The sequence below is a fragment of the Bos indicus genome, chromosome 19 (assembly GCF_029378745.1).
Source record: "Bos indicus isolate NIAB-ARS_2022 breed Sahiwal x Tharparkar chromosome 19, NIAB-ARS_B.indTharparkar_mat_pri_1.0, whole genome shotgun sequence".
Taxonomy (NCBI): domain Eukaryota; kingdom Metazoa; phylum Chordata; class Mammalia; order Artiodactyla; family Bovidae; genus Bos; species Bos indicus.
In genome coordinates, this window is record NC_091778.1 from 1,385,328 (window position 1) to 1,400,416 (window position 15,089).

The following is a 15,089-nucleotide window of genomic DNA, read 5'->3' on the forward strand; positions in this document are numbered from 1 at the left end:
CTGCAGCCTACCAGGCTCCTTCATCCATGGGGTTTTTCAGGCAAGAATACTGGAGTGGGGTGCCATTTCCTTCTCCAAATAAATGCCTAGCCATTTGAAATAATCAACAAATGCTAGTTTATAGGTTCTTTAATTTTTCTGTCAGTGATCTGCAAAATTTTTTTTCTCTCACAATTTGCAATAGGTATAAGCCTTTTATGGGCTTTCTCAGTGGCTCAGTGGTAAAAAATCTGGGCTACAGTTCATAGGGTGTCAAAGAGTTGGATATGACTGAAGCAACTTTGATCACACCCACACAATATCTGTTCTATGTATGTAAACCATCACTTTGTTGCTATTATGAACAGCCTACATTACATTCCTCTTGAACAAACTACTCATGGCATTTTTCACTTCTATATTTCTCACTGTGTAAATTATAGGATTCAACATGGGTGTGAGGATTGCAAAGAACACAGTTACCAATTTGTCTGCAGAGTAAGTAGTCACAGGTCGGGTGTAGCTGAATATACAAGGGACAAAGTAGAGTACCACTACTGTAAAGTGAGCACCACATGTAGAGAGGGCTTTGTGCCGTCCTTCAGAGCCATGGGATTTCAGGGAGCTCAGGATGACTATGTAGGAGATGAGAAGCATGGAGAAAATGAGCAAGCACATGGCCCCACTGTTGGCTGCCACTATAATTCCGATCTTGTAGGTGTTGCCGCAGGCAATTTCCAAAAGTGAGAAGAAATCACACATGAAGTGATCAATTACATAGAGACCACAGAAGGTCAAGTTGACCATGAAAAGAATCTGCACAGTGACATGCATGATACCCCCGATCCAGGCCACCACCACCAGGAGCTGGCAGAGCCCCTGTCGCATGATGGCCGTGTAGTGCAGAGGCTTACAGATGGCCACGTAGCGGTCATAGGCCATGACAATGAGGACAATCACCTCTGTTCCTCCAAGAAAGTGTACTAAAAAAAGCTGAGTCAAACAGCCACCCCAGGAGATGGTTGTCCTCTGGTACAACAGGTCAATGGTTATTTTGGGGGTGGTGACAGAAGTGAAGGAGGCATCTATGAAGGCCAAATAAGTTAGAAAGAAGTACATGGGAGCAGAAAGTGTGGGGCTGAAGGAGATCGTAATGACAATGAGCAGGTTGGCCAACACAGTAAACAGGAAAATGAGCAAAAAGACAACGAAGAGTATTTTCTGCAAGTGTGGATTCTGTGTGAGTCCCAAGAGAACAAATTCAGTCACATTGCTGGGAGGCCTGAGGACATCCATTCAGCAAGTAATACCTTCCTGGGGGTCTGAATTACCTACAAAGGAATAAAGTATGATACCTGTTAATCATGAAAGATGTGTGGTCTGCACTTAGAACAAAAACAGCAGTTAGTGTAACTATGGAGCATGCCCTTGGCATTCTTGCCCCACTACTTGTTTCTTACAAGGGTTTCTTACTTCTTCCATGATATCTTTTAATGTCTTCAAACACCTAGTACCTGTGACCTGTAAATCATCTATAGGTCAACTTTCAATTTGTAATTTATTGAAAAACATGGTGCTATGTACATGAGATCTGGATTATCCTTCTGGTTCCAACTGCATTTGACTCTGCTAAGTCTTCTGAATGCCCAATGTTTCCAACTGTCTCTAAGGTTACAATCGTAATTCTCAGATGTATATTGTGAGGGATCCCTCACAAAGGTAAGAGTTATTCCTTTTTCTAGGAGAATTTATATTTGAACCCTCAGCACTAATCACAGAGGGAAAAACATGGCCAACAAATATGTATCCAAGCAGGCAGTTGAGGGAAATGTATATAAGTCCTTGGCAATGCACATTGACTGGTATCTATCTGTCAGAACACATAAAGCTATTTAGGCATGTTTCCTCACTGTCCCTACTTTAGTGCGGTGAACACAGGATGTCAGCAATACTGAAACCTATTAGGTTATGAGAGAATGCTTGATGAGTTGTCATCCTCTATGGGTAAAATTGTCCTGCTTCCTTAGACCATAATCTTAGCAAGAATTCAAATGCCCTCATCCTCCAGCCTTGTTTATCATTACTTTTTTTAAGAAACATAAATTAATGTTTGAAAGGAAGCTACACTTTAATTTAATACTTTCTGATACTTTCTGGCACACATTATGGGGTAAGTATGAAAACAATTCTCTTTAGGAAACAATATGTTACTGGGTCATATTAAAATCAAGATAACTATAATATTTTAAGCATTAGTTTTTATTCTGAAAAATTCTGTTCCACGTACAGCCAAATTCAATAAATTTACAGTTTCAGTAGATATGAAAGATAAAAAAAAAAAAACACCTTTTGCATAGGTGTTAAGTACAATAGGATCTATTAAGTACAGGAAATCCTTACATTCAAAGTTCTAAGTAAAAAGCTAATATGGAGAAAAAAATGGTTTCTTAGATAAGTTAGATAAATAGATAATATACGTTGATATAAATATATATATACACTAACTCAAACATATCTAAAATCTACTATTTGTTGTAAGTACCTATTATAAGTTGACTCATTTATCAAATTTTTTTCTGGACACAAACTTTGTATGTTAATGTACATGTGTTCACCTAAGTTGTAAAATGTATGCCTGTTAAATGCCCTTTAATGCCTGAAATTTTATTACCAAACAGCAGCAACTCATCCATCCATGACAGAAATGACCTTCCCATGCCTTATGTTTCTGATACATGCCTTTTCTTAAATCCCCATAGCATCCATCAATCATCATTCCTGGTTTGAAGGAATCCTGGTTTGAAGGCATTACTAAGAGAATGAGAAGTTTGGAGGACATAAATTTCCTAAGGAAAAGACATGAATAAAATAAAATGTATTCTTCAAAAATAAATCTTTTCCTTTCAAAAATAAGTTGATAAAGAGCTTTATTTTTTAATAATCCAATACGAAAATTTCATACTTATGTGAAAGCAAAGTGAAGCAGGTTATTGTATTCCCTTATTCTGGGGTGGGATCCTCTAGTGTATCAGAAAAAAGTATGGTGTATATAAAATAAGAATTTTACATAATTAATAAAAGTTATTTAGGGATAACTATGAAAAAATAAAAGGGCTTCTCAAGTGGCTAAGTGGTAAAGAATCCGTCTGCCAATGCAGGAGATGCAGGAAGCACAGGTTTGGTCCCTGGGATAGGAATGCCCTGGAGGAGGAAACGACAACGCACCCCAGTATTCTAGCCTGGAGAATTCCATGGACAGAGGATCCTCTCGAGCTACAGTCCATGGGGTCAAAGAGTCAGACACAACTGAACATTCACATACACCCTGATGAAGAAATAAAAACCACTTTTTCCTTTTTCTTTGGCACCATGAAACTCTTTCTAGGGATAAACTGTAAAAGAAAACACATTTAAAGTAGATAAATCATTATTTACATATATGTTCAACATAATTATTATGAAGTGTAGACAACTGAGAAACTACACGGACTGTTCAAAATTTTAAAATTTGATAGCTACAATACAGTGCATCTCTTTGATTAATGTACAGTTTTTAACAGAAGTGTTCTAAAAAATTGTACAATATTGTAGGAAATTTCCTATGTTGCATTATTAAATGGAGAAAGTTTTGTACCTAAATTGCAATTACATCTTTATTCTCATTTAATTAGAATTAATTTATTGACTACTCTAATTTATATAGCAATAAGACACATATTTTTCTTCCAGTTTGATAATACTGGAATTGAGTCTACCTTTCTTGATGTTTTGCTTCCTAAATAAGCAGTTTAATCTAAGATCGGTGAGGATGATTTGCAAAATCCACTTGAACCTGAGAGTCTCTGATTATTTGATTTCCTGGAAAAACAACAACAACAACAACTCACCTATGAACATAACTGATGTAGGTCCATGGTTTGACATAAGTTCATAGGTCCAGCTGATCCCCAGGCAGTTGTTAGTTCCCCAAGAAAGAAATTTGTAAGACTGAAAAGTACCTACTAGTTCAGCTACAATAAGTATCTTTGTTGATTTATAGATGGTACCTTTGCATGAGACTTTTCTCTTGAACCTTAAAAGTGCTACCACATATCCTTTTTGTAAACAAATTCTCCAAAGTTTCTTAGCTGTAGCTAATTAAAACCCAGGGGTATTTCATCATCCTTAGCAAATCTTGCCTACAAGTCAGTTATTTAATGTAATTTAACTTCAGGGGATAATTGTTACATCACTCATCTTTAAGTTTGATCTCCTCCTTAGATCTACATGAAGACAGAATACTATGAGAAGAGAACAAAATACGTTAACCATTTATGAATTTTGAGTTTTAAGCCAGCTTTTTCAATCTCCTTTTTCACCCTCAACAAGAGGCTCTTTAGTTCCTCTTCACTTTCTGCCATTAGAGTGGTATCATCTGCATATCTGAGGTCGTTGATATGTCTCACAATCTTGATTACAGTTCCTGATTCACTCAGCCCAGCATTTCACCTGATGTACTTTGTATAGAAGTTAAGTAAGCAAAAAAATAATATACAGCCTTGAGATATTCCTTTCCCAATTTTGAACTAGTCCATTGTTCCATGTCTGGTTCTAACTGTTGCTTCTTGGAACTAGTTTAGGTTTCTCAGGAGACAGGTAAGGTGGTCTGGTATCCCCATCAATTCAAGAATTTTCCAGTTTGTTGTGATACACACAGTCAAAAGCTCTCACATAGTCAGTGAAGCAGAAATAGATGTTTTTCTGGAATTCCCTTGCTTTTCCTATGATCCAGTGTATGTTGGCAATTTGATTTCTGGTTCCTCTGACTTTTATAAATCCAAATTGTATATCTGAAGGCTTTTAGAAGATTATTTCTGGTAGTAATTCTTCCCAACCCACTGTGTTTTCTTCAAAGATGAGTGGAGATGGAATTATCTGCAGTAGCACTTTTTCTGAAAGGAAATTATTATCTCTGTGGTGGTGGTGGTTTAGTCACTAAGTTATGTCTGACTCTTGTGACCCCCATGGGCTGTAGCCCACCAGTCTTTTCTGTCCATGGAATTCTCCAGGCAAGAATACTGGAGTGGGTTGCCATTTCCTTCTCCAGGGGATCTTCTCGACACAGGAATTGAACATTGGGTCTCCTGCACTGCAGGCAGATTCTTTCCTGATTGAGCTACAGAATTTAATGCTTCCTTGGAATGCTTCCAGAAGGAGGAGTTTGATCCTTGAACCACATTTCTTGATTCTACCACCCCATCCTTGAGCAGATCATCAGTATCACCCTCAGAACCAACACCAACCCTGTGGACACAGCTGCTCACAAATAAATGTGTGTGGTTACATGTGTGTTTGTGTTATATGCATATGTCTCTGTGTGTGTGTAATCCAACTTAGTTGTTTCATTAAATAATTAGGATCAATAACTCATCAAAACAGAAAGAAAAACACCACATAAAGTCTTTCTCAAAGGTGATTACTAGAAAAATAAAATAAAAGGAAATTAGTACAAGAGGAAAGAAAAAGGTACATAAAGTGAACACAGAAAATTATATGAAAGAAGGGAAACAGAAAATCTCTCTAAAACTATTCTATACATACTGGATACACCTGTTTCTCCTTTTTCTAACACATCACTGAAACATAAACACAATGCTTTATTTGCTCAACTCATGATCAGGGTAGAGACTAAAAGGTAGACACTTTTTTTTTTTTGTAATTTGCCAGAAAAGTATAAATCAATCTAAAATTTGTTGATAACTCAAAACTCTTCATCCTGAGGCTCCAACTGGTTTATATAGACAAAGCAAATGAACTACTGACACATTTTAAATATAATTGTCCCTGTTTTACCAAGTCCAAGCTCAATGCACTCCAGTATTCTTGCCTAGAGAATCCAATGGACAGAGGAACCTGGCAGGTTACAGTCTATGGGGTCGCAAGAGTCAGACACGACTTAGCGACTAAATCACCACCACCTATTAAATGACGGCTCAGTCAATAAAGAATTTGTCTGCAATGCAGTAAACCTGGGTCCAATCCCTGGTTCAGGAAGATCCCCTGAAGAAGTTCATGGCTATCCACTTCAGTATTTTTGCCTGGAGTATCCCCTGGAGGACCCTGGAGAGCTATAATCCATGGGGTCGGAAAGAGTCGGACACGACTGAGCAACTAACATTTAGCTGGTTGTCTTCTTGGCAATATTTTCTATTGAGATGAAATTTGAATTCCTCTGCATGGTTTGTGTCCTATATAAATGCTAGACATTTAAAACAAGCATTTTAATTATTTAAAATCCTTCAAAACTCTGGTCCTATAAAAATAACTCCCCACTAAGTGATTGGATGATTTGCTTACATTTTGGCCCTGATTTACTTGACTAATGCTTTGATTTTCTAACTCAAAACTCTGGTTTGTCATGATTCCTAACTATTTTGTTCAGAGTATTTCTTGTCAGTACACACTGGATGGAACCATATGTTAGGTTACCCTGACATGATCCTAGAAATTTTAGTTGCCCAATTTTTGCCTTCTACATATAGGAACCATCAGGTAACTGGGTTTTAAAGGTCACAGAGATGATATGAGACTACGTTTTTAAGGTGATTTTAGCAACTTAATGAGAATAATAATTTGAATGACTATTATGAAATCATTGAAGCAGCAGAATCATTTATATACTGATTTTTCAGGGAAAAGCCAATTCTAACTTCCTGTTTAGTTGCCTTTGTTCTTATAATCACATATAGTGCTCAGATTCAGAGAATTCTGCCCTTCTGCCTGACTGTTAAACTAAAATGCCTTTGTTCAGAACCCTGTGTGCCTGTAGATGGTAGGAAGAAATAATACATCTTCTGCCTGAGGCTTGTCATTCCAGGAGATATTTGCAAGATTAATGACCTTTTTTACTTTATTTCTTCATCTCCTCCCATCTCTGATCTATAAAAGAACCGGGCATCCAGGCCCTAATATAATGTTTTTGTTTTTGAGACATTAGATTGCCATCTTCTAGGTCAGTGAGGTCATTGAGCTGTCAATGAACTAAGACCCCGGAGTGGGTTGCCATTTCCATTTCCAGTAGATCTTCCTGACCCAGGAATAGAACCCAGGTCTCTTGCATTGCAGGCAGATTCTTTTTGAACTGAGATACAAGGGAAGTCCCTAATCTAAATAAAATGCATTGCCAAAAATACAGCCAACTAAAATGTTTACAAAATCATGGAACTGTTGTCTGTGACTTAGCTATATTTGAATTTAATTTGTGAAAAGTTTCTAGTCTATGCCTTAGAAAACACATCATACAGAGATGTTCTAATTTGAGTAATAGATCCTGGGCAGAGTGCAGAATGCCATTTCCAATGTGCAGACTTGCATCATCTCAACTGCACTCCTTTGAGGCTGTTTCTCCTCTGACTGAGACACTAATCACTATTCGGTGAACCCCCATCAAACTCTGCAATAATCCACTTTCCCAGGGGCAGAACTTCACTGGAATCTGGTCAGGCTATGCTCCACAAATAGAAACTCAGATCTTGGTATTAACCATTCAGTTATTTGCTTAACAAGTAAGTTCTCTTCCTGAATAGTAGAATGGCCTTACAATGACTCATTTGCCTGATAATGCAGCTGAATAAAAATCAATAGGGATTGTTCTTAGTCACCTAGCTAGGGAAGAATTCTTCTGTCACTTCATCCAATGCTCTCTATTCTTTCAAGACTATTATTAACATTGTGTCACATCTAAATGCAGGATAGTTGTCATTATAAGGGATTTGAAAATGTTCCTTAGCTAGAAAATAACAACCAAATTGCTTCCCAATGAGTAATAATTAGTATTATCAAATTACATTCTTTCAGTTTAGAAATACTTAAGGCTACAGCCTTTATTATTTTTCTATCTTCAGTTCTAGAACATATAAATTTACAATACACTTCACAGATTACAACTGGCTCATCAACAGTTTAGCACATACTTGGAAATTCTCCTGAGAAGGAGTCTCTCAATTTTATTGAATGTGAACGTCACAGTTGATGGATCTATCTAGATGTAAACCAAGGCAGTATTCCTCAATCTTTTTTTCACTATTGGCTTCTAAAGGTGTTTTTAGACATTATTTTCCCTTATTTTTCTGCCCTATGAAGATAGTAAACCTACAAACATATTACCTACTTATGTAGGTTATGTATATCCATGTGCTGTATGTAAAAACAGTAAGAAATTTAAAAATTAAGAAATAAGTTTTTACTAAAAATTAATGACATAAATAATATTTGGATCTATTGTGTAAGGATATTTTGGTTTAATCCCTAGAAATTATTGTTATCTAATTGGGAGGGTTATTGACCCCATTTCAAATGAACATTTTTAAATAATCTACTTATTTAAAAAATGTTCAGTTCAGTTCAGTTCAGTCGCTTAGTCATGTCCGACTCTTTGCGACCCCATGAACTGCAGCACGCCAGGCCTCCCTGTCTATCACCTACTCCTGGAGATCACTCAAACTCATGTCCATCGAGTCAGTTATGCCATCCAGCCATCTCATCCTCTGCCATCCCCTCATCCTCCTGCCCCCAATCCCTCCCAGCATCAGAGTCTTTTCCAATGAGTCAACTCTTTGGATGAGGTGGCCAAAGTATTGGAGTTTCAGCTTCAGCATCAGTCCCTCCAAAGCACAACCAGGACTGATCTCCTTCAGGTTGGACTGGTTGGATCTCCTTGCAGTCCAAGGGACTCTCAAGAGTCTTCTCCAACACTACAGTTCAAAAGCATCAATTTGGAGGCAGTCCTAATATGGTGGAGGAATAGGATGTGGAAACCACTTTTTCCCCCACAAATTCACCAAAAGAACATTTAAACATTGAATAAATTCCACAAAACAACTTCTGAATGCTGGAAGAGGACATCAGGCACCCAGAAAAGCAGCCTGTTGTCTTTGAAAGGAGGTAGGAAAAAATATAAAAGGCAAAAAGAGAGGCAAAAGAGGCAGGGACAGAGCTCCGTTCCGGGAAGGGAGTCAAAAAGAGAGAAGTTTCCAAACACCAGGAAACACTCTCACTGCCAAGTCTATGGTGAGGCTTGGAACCACAGAGGGCAACATAACTGGGATGAAAAATAAATAAATAATTAAAACCCACAGATTACGAGCCCAACGGTAACTCCCCCAGTCTCCACTGCACTGCACTGCAGCTCAGACACCTGCACCTGCCACTAGCAAGTGGGGGCTGGGCAGGGAGGCATAGGCTGCATTGCTTAAAGTAAGGACCAGGCCTGAATGCCCCAAGGGCAATCTGAGGGACCTAACTTGGGCTAGCAAACCAGACTGTGGGATAGCTACCACGCGAAAAGCCCTAACCTAAGACACCACCAGACCCACTCACAGAACAAAGGACTGAACAGAGATAGCTGGCTGCAGACCATCCCCCTCCGGTGACAGGCAGCCAGAGCCGGAAGGGGGCAATTGCAGCCCCAGAGAGGCATTATCTACCAAACTGCAAGCAGGCCTCTTTGCTAACTAAGACTTCTTGGGATTCTGGACCGTCAATATCCGTCTGAGAAGGTGTGCCCATTGTACACCCAGAAAACCAAGCAGCAGGGACAGGGGAGGCAATAAGTCACAGTGGCCACTCTCGCCAAACACCTCATCACCTGAGCTGCTCAGACCTGGGAAGGGCACAAAATGCAGGCCCAACTGAGTCTGTGCCTCTGAGGACTACCCATGTGCCTGAACCTGAGCGGCTTAGACCTGGGAGGTACATGCACCCCAGGACCAGCCTTGGACAGTTCTGGCAGAGCAACCTAGAGCCTGAGCAGTGTGGGCAGGGAGGGCACATGCGCCATGAGCAGGGGCAGGCCTAGTATGGCTGAAACACTGCAGCACATGTCAGTGTCATTTGTTTGCAGCGTCCCTCCCTTCCCACAGCGCGATTGAACAAGTGAACCTAAAAAAGTGTCCACCACCGCCCTGCTTGTGTCAGGGTGGAAATCAGACACTGTAGAGACCAGCAAACAGAAGAAGTTAAAACAGAGGGAATCACCTTGGAAGTGACAGGTGAAATAGATTAAAACCCAGTAGTTAGTACTGACTACATAGGAAAGGATCTATAGATCTTGAGAAATATAAGCTGGACCAAGGAACTATCCAAAAATGGACTGACCCCACACTGCCTACAACAACACCAGAGAAAGGCATAGATATATTTTCACGATTTTTACTATCATTCTTTATATATATATTTAAATTTTTAAGTCCTCTGTTACTCCTTTAATTTTCATTTTTATAACCTACTAGTACTTTGCAAAAAAATAAAAGACCCTATTTTTTAAAGCAAACTATATATATATATATATATATATATATAATAAGTTTTGTGACTTTTTTTATTTTCTTTTCTTTAATATTGTATTTTTGAAAATCCAGCCTCTACTCTATACTTTTAATCTTTGCTTTTTGGTTTTTGTTTTCAATTTTGTACATTTAAGAACCCAATCTTCAGTACCCATTTTTATTTAGGACTGAGATTGCTGGCTTGACTGATCTTTCCCACTTTGGACTCTCCTTTTTCTCCACCAGGTCACATCTATCTCCTCCCTCCCCCTTCTTTTCTCTACCCAACTCTGTGAATCTCTTTGTGTGTTCCAATGGTGAAGAACACTTAGGGAACTTATTACTGGCTGGATCTGTCTCTCTCCGTTTGATTCCCCCCTTTACCCTCCTGGCCACCTCTGTCTCCTTCCTCCTTCTTCTCTTATCGATATAACTCTGTGAACATCTCTGAGCTGTCCAGACTGTAGAGCACACATAAGGAAGTAATTACTGGCTAGCTTGCTCTCTCCTCTTTTGATTCCACCTCATGTTATTCAGGTCACCTCTAACTCCCTCCTCTCTCCTCTCTTCTTCATGTAACTCTGAACCTCTCTGGGTGTCGCTCATTGTGGAGAAACTTTTCATCTTTAACCTAAATGTTTTATCAAGGGTACTGTATAAATGGAGAAGTCTTGAGGCTACTGTAAAAATAAGACCAAAAACAAGAAGGAGGAGGCTTAAGTCCAAATCCTGAGAACACCAGAGAACTCCTGACTCCAGGGAACATTAATCAACAGGAGCTCATCAAACTAGCTCATCAAGCCTCCATATCTACACTGAAAACAAACACCACCCAAGGGCCAAAAAGATCCAGAGAAAGACATATCATGCAAATTATCCAGCAATACAGGAACACAACCCTGAGCTTCAATATACAGGCTGCCCAAAGTCACTCCAAACCCATTGACATCTCATAACTCATTACTGGAAACTTCATCACACTCCAGAGAGAAGAAATCCAGCTCCATCCACCAGAACACCGACACAAGCTTCCGTAACCAGGAAACCTTGACAAGCCACCCGTACAACCCCACCCACAGTGAGGAAACTCCACAATAAAGAGAACTCCATAAACTGCAAGAATACAGACAGCCCACCCCAAACACAGCAATATAAACAAGATGAAGAGATGGAGGAATGAATACCCAGCAGGTAAAGGAAGAGGATAAATGGCCACCAAAGCAAACAAAAGAGGAAGAGATAGGGAATCTACATGATAAAGAATTCTGAATAATGATAGTGAAAATGATCCAAAATCTTGAAATTAAAATGGAATCATAGATAAGTAGCCTGGAGACAAGGAAGGAGAAGATGCAACAAAGATTTAACAAGGAGCTAGAAGAAATAAAAAAGAGTCAATATATAATGAATAATTCAATAAATGAGTTCAAAAACACTCTGGAGGGAATAAATAGTAGAATAACGGAGGCAGAAGATAGGATTAGGGAAGTAGGAAATAGAATGGTAGAAATAAATGAATCAGAGAGGATAAAAGAAAAACAAATTAAAAGAAATGAGGACAATCTCAGAGACCCCCAGGACAATGTTAAACACCCCAACATTCAAATCATAGGAGTCCCAGAAGAAGAAAAAAGAAAGACCATGAGAAAACACTTGAGGAGATAATCGTTGAAAACTTCCCTAAAATGGGAAAGGAAATAATCACTCAAGTCCAAGAAACCCAGAGAGTCCCAAACAGGATAAACCCAAGGTGAAACACCCCAAGACATGTATTAATCAAATTAACAAAGATCAAACACCAAGAACAAATATTAAAAGCAGCAAGCGAAAAACAACAAATAGCACACAAGGGGATTCCCATAAGTATAACAGCTGATCTTTCAATAGAAATTCTTTAGGCCAGGAGGGAATGGCAGGACATACTTAAGGTGATGAAAGAAAATAACCTACAGCCAAGATTACTGTACCCAGCAAGGATCTCATTCAAATATGAAGGAGAAATCAAAAGCTTTACAGACAAGCAAAAGCTGAGAGAATTCAGCACCACCAAACCAGCTCTCCAACAAATGTTAAAGGATATTCTCTAGACAGAAAATACAAAAAGGGTATATAAACTCAAACCCAAAACAATAAGGTAAATGGCAACAGGATCATACTTATCAATAATTTCCTTAAACGTAAATGGGTTGAATGCCCCAACCAAAAGACAAAGACTGGCTGAATGGATACAGAAACAAGACCCCTACATATGTTGTCTACAAGAGACCCACCTCAAAACAGGAGACACATACAGACTGAAAGTGAAGGGCTGGAAAAAGATATTCCATGCAAATAGAGACCAAAAGAAAGCAGGAGTAGCAATACTCATATCAGATAAAATAGACTTTAAAACAAAGGCTGTGAAATGGAGACAAAGAAGGATGCTACATAATGATCAAAGGATCAATTCAAGAAGAAGATATAAAAATTATAAATATATATGCACCCAACATAGGAGCACCACAATATTTAAGACAAATGCTAACAAGTATGAAAGGGGAAATTAACAATAATATAATAATAGTGGGATACTTTAATACCAAACTCATACCTATGGATAGATCAACTAAACAGAAAATCAACAAGGAAACACAAACTTTAAATGAACAATAGACCAGTTAGACTTAGTTGATATTTATAGGACATTTCACCCCAAAACAATGAATTTCACCTTTTTCTCAAGCGCACATTAAACCTTCTCCAGGATAGATCACATCCTGGGCCATATACCTAGCCTTGGTAAATTCAAAAAAATTGAAATACTTCCAAGCATATTTTCTGACTACAATGCAGTAAGATTAGATCTTAATAACAGGAGAAAAACTATTAAAAAATCCAACATATGGAGGCTGAACAACACGCTGCTGAATAACCAACAAATCACAGATTAAATCAAAAAAGAAATCAAAATATACATAGAAATGAATGAAAATGAAAACACAACAACCCCAAACCTGTGGGACACTGTAAAAGCAGTGCTAAGGTGAAGGTTCATAGCAATACAGGCATACCTCAAGAAACAAGAAAAAAGTCAAATAAATAACCTAACTCTACACCTAAAGCAACTAGAAAAGGAAGAAATGAAGAACCCCAGGGTTGGTAGAAGGACAGAAATCTTAAAAATTAGGGCAGAAAGAAATGAAAAAGAAACAAAAGAGACCATAGCAAAAATCAACAAAGCCAAAAGCTGGTTCTTTGAAAGGATAAATAAAATTGACAAACCATTAGCCAGACTCATCAAGAAGCAAAGGGAGAAATATCAAATAAATAAAATTAGAAATGAAATGGAGAGATCACAACAGACAACACAGAAATACAAAGGATCATAAGAGACTACTATCAGCAATTACATGCCAATAAAATGGACAACTTGGAAGAAATGGATAAATTCTTAGAAAAGTACGACTTTCCAAAACTGAACTAGGAAGAAATAGAAAATCTTAACAGACCAATCACAAGTGCAGAAATTGAAACTGTAATCAGAAATCTTCCAGCAAACAAAAGCCCAGGTCCAGATGGCTTCACAGCTGTATTCTACAAAAATTTTAGAGAAGAGCTAACACCTATACTACTCAAACTCTTCCAGAAAATTGCAAAGGAAGTTAAACTTCCAAGCTCATTCTATGAGGTCACCATTACCCTAATACCAAAAACCGACAAAGATACCACAAAAGAAGAAAACTACAAGCCAATATCACTGATGAACATAGATGCAAAAATCCTTAACAAAATTCTAGCAATCAGAATCCAACAACACATTTAAAAGATCATACACCATGACCAAGTGGGCTTTATCCCAGGGATGCAAGGATTCTTCAATATCCGCAAATCAATCAATGTAATACACCACATTAACAAATTGAAAAATAAAAGCCATATGATTATCTCAATAGATGCAGAGAAAGCTTTTGACAAAATTCAACATCCATTTATGATAAAAACTCTCCAGAAAGCAGGAATAGAAGGGACATACCTCAACTTAAAAAAAGCTATATACGACAAACCCAAGCAAATATTATCCTCAGTGGTTAAAAACTGAAAGCATTTCCCCTAAAGTCAGGAACAAGACAAGGGTGGACACTTTCACCACTACAATTCAACATAGTTTTGGAAGTTAGGTCCACAGCAATCAGAGCAGAAAAAGAAAAGGAATCCAAATTGGAAAAGAAGAAGTAAAATTTTCATTGTTTGCAGATGACATGATCCTCTAAATAGAAAACCCTAAAGACTCCAACAGAAAATTACTAGAGCTAATCAGTGAATATAGCAAAGTTTCAGGATATAAAATCAACAGAAATCCCTTGCATTCCTATACAGTAATAATGAGAAAATAGAAAAAGAAATTAAGGAAACAATTCCATTCACCATTACAAAGAAAAGAATAAAATACTTAGGAATATATCTACTTAAAGAAACTAAAGACCTATATATAGAAAACTTTAAAACACTGGTGAAAGAAATCAAAAAGGGCACTAATAGATGGAGAAATATTCCATGTTCATAGATCGGGAGAATAAATATAGTGAAAATGAGTATACTACCTGAAGCAATCTATAGATTCAATGCAATCCCTATCAAGCTGCTGCTGCTAAGTCACTCCAGTCATGTCCGACTTTGTGTGACCCCATAGATGGCAGCCCACCAGGCTCCCCCGGCCCTGGGATCCTCCAGGCAAGAATACTGGAGTGGGTTGCCATTTCCTTCTCCAATGCATGAAAGTGAAAAGTGAAAGTGAAGTCGCTCAGTCGTGTCCAACTCTTAGCGACC

General features: G+C 38.1%; 1 protein-coding gene across 1 annotated transcript; it reads right to left on the minus strand.

The window, feature by feature from the left end:
* Positions 1-348: 348 nt before the first annotated feature.
* On the minus strand, positions 349-1,275 carry LOC109569067 (olfactory receptor 4C3D-like). Its single transcript, XM_019974391.2, has one exon. The coding sequence runs from the start codon at positions 1,273-1,275 to the stop codon at positions 349-351; it is 927 nt and encodes a 308-aa protein (XP_019829950.2).
* Between the last annotated feature and the right edge of the window lie 13,814 nt (positions 1,276-15,089).

Bases quoted from the DNA above. Each gene is read 5' to 3' on its own strand.
- LOC109569067 (XM_019974391.2), bottom strand. From the start codon at position 1,275: ATGGATGTCCTCAGGCCTCCCAGCAATGTGACTGAATTTGTTCTCTTG.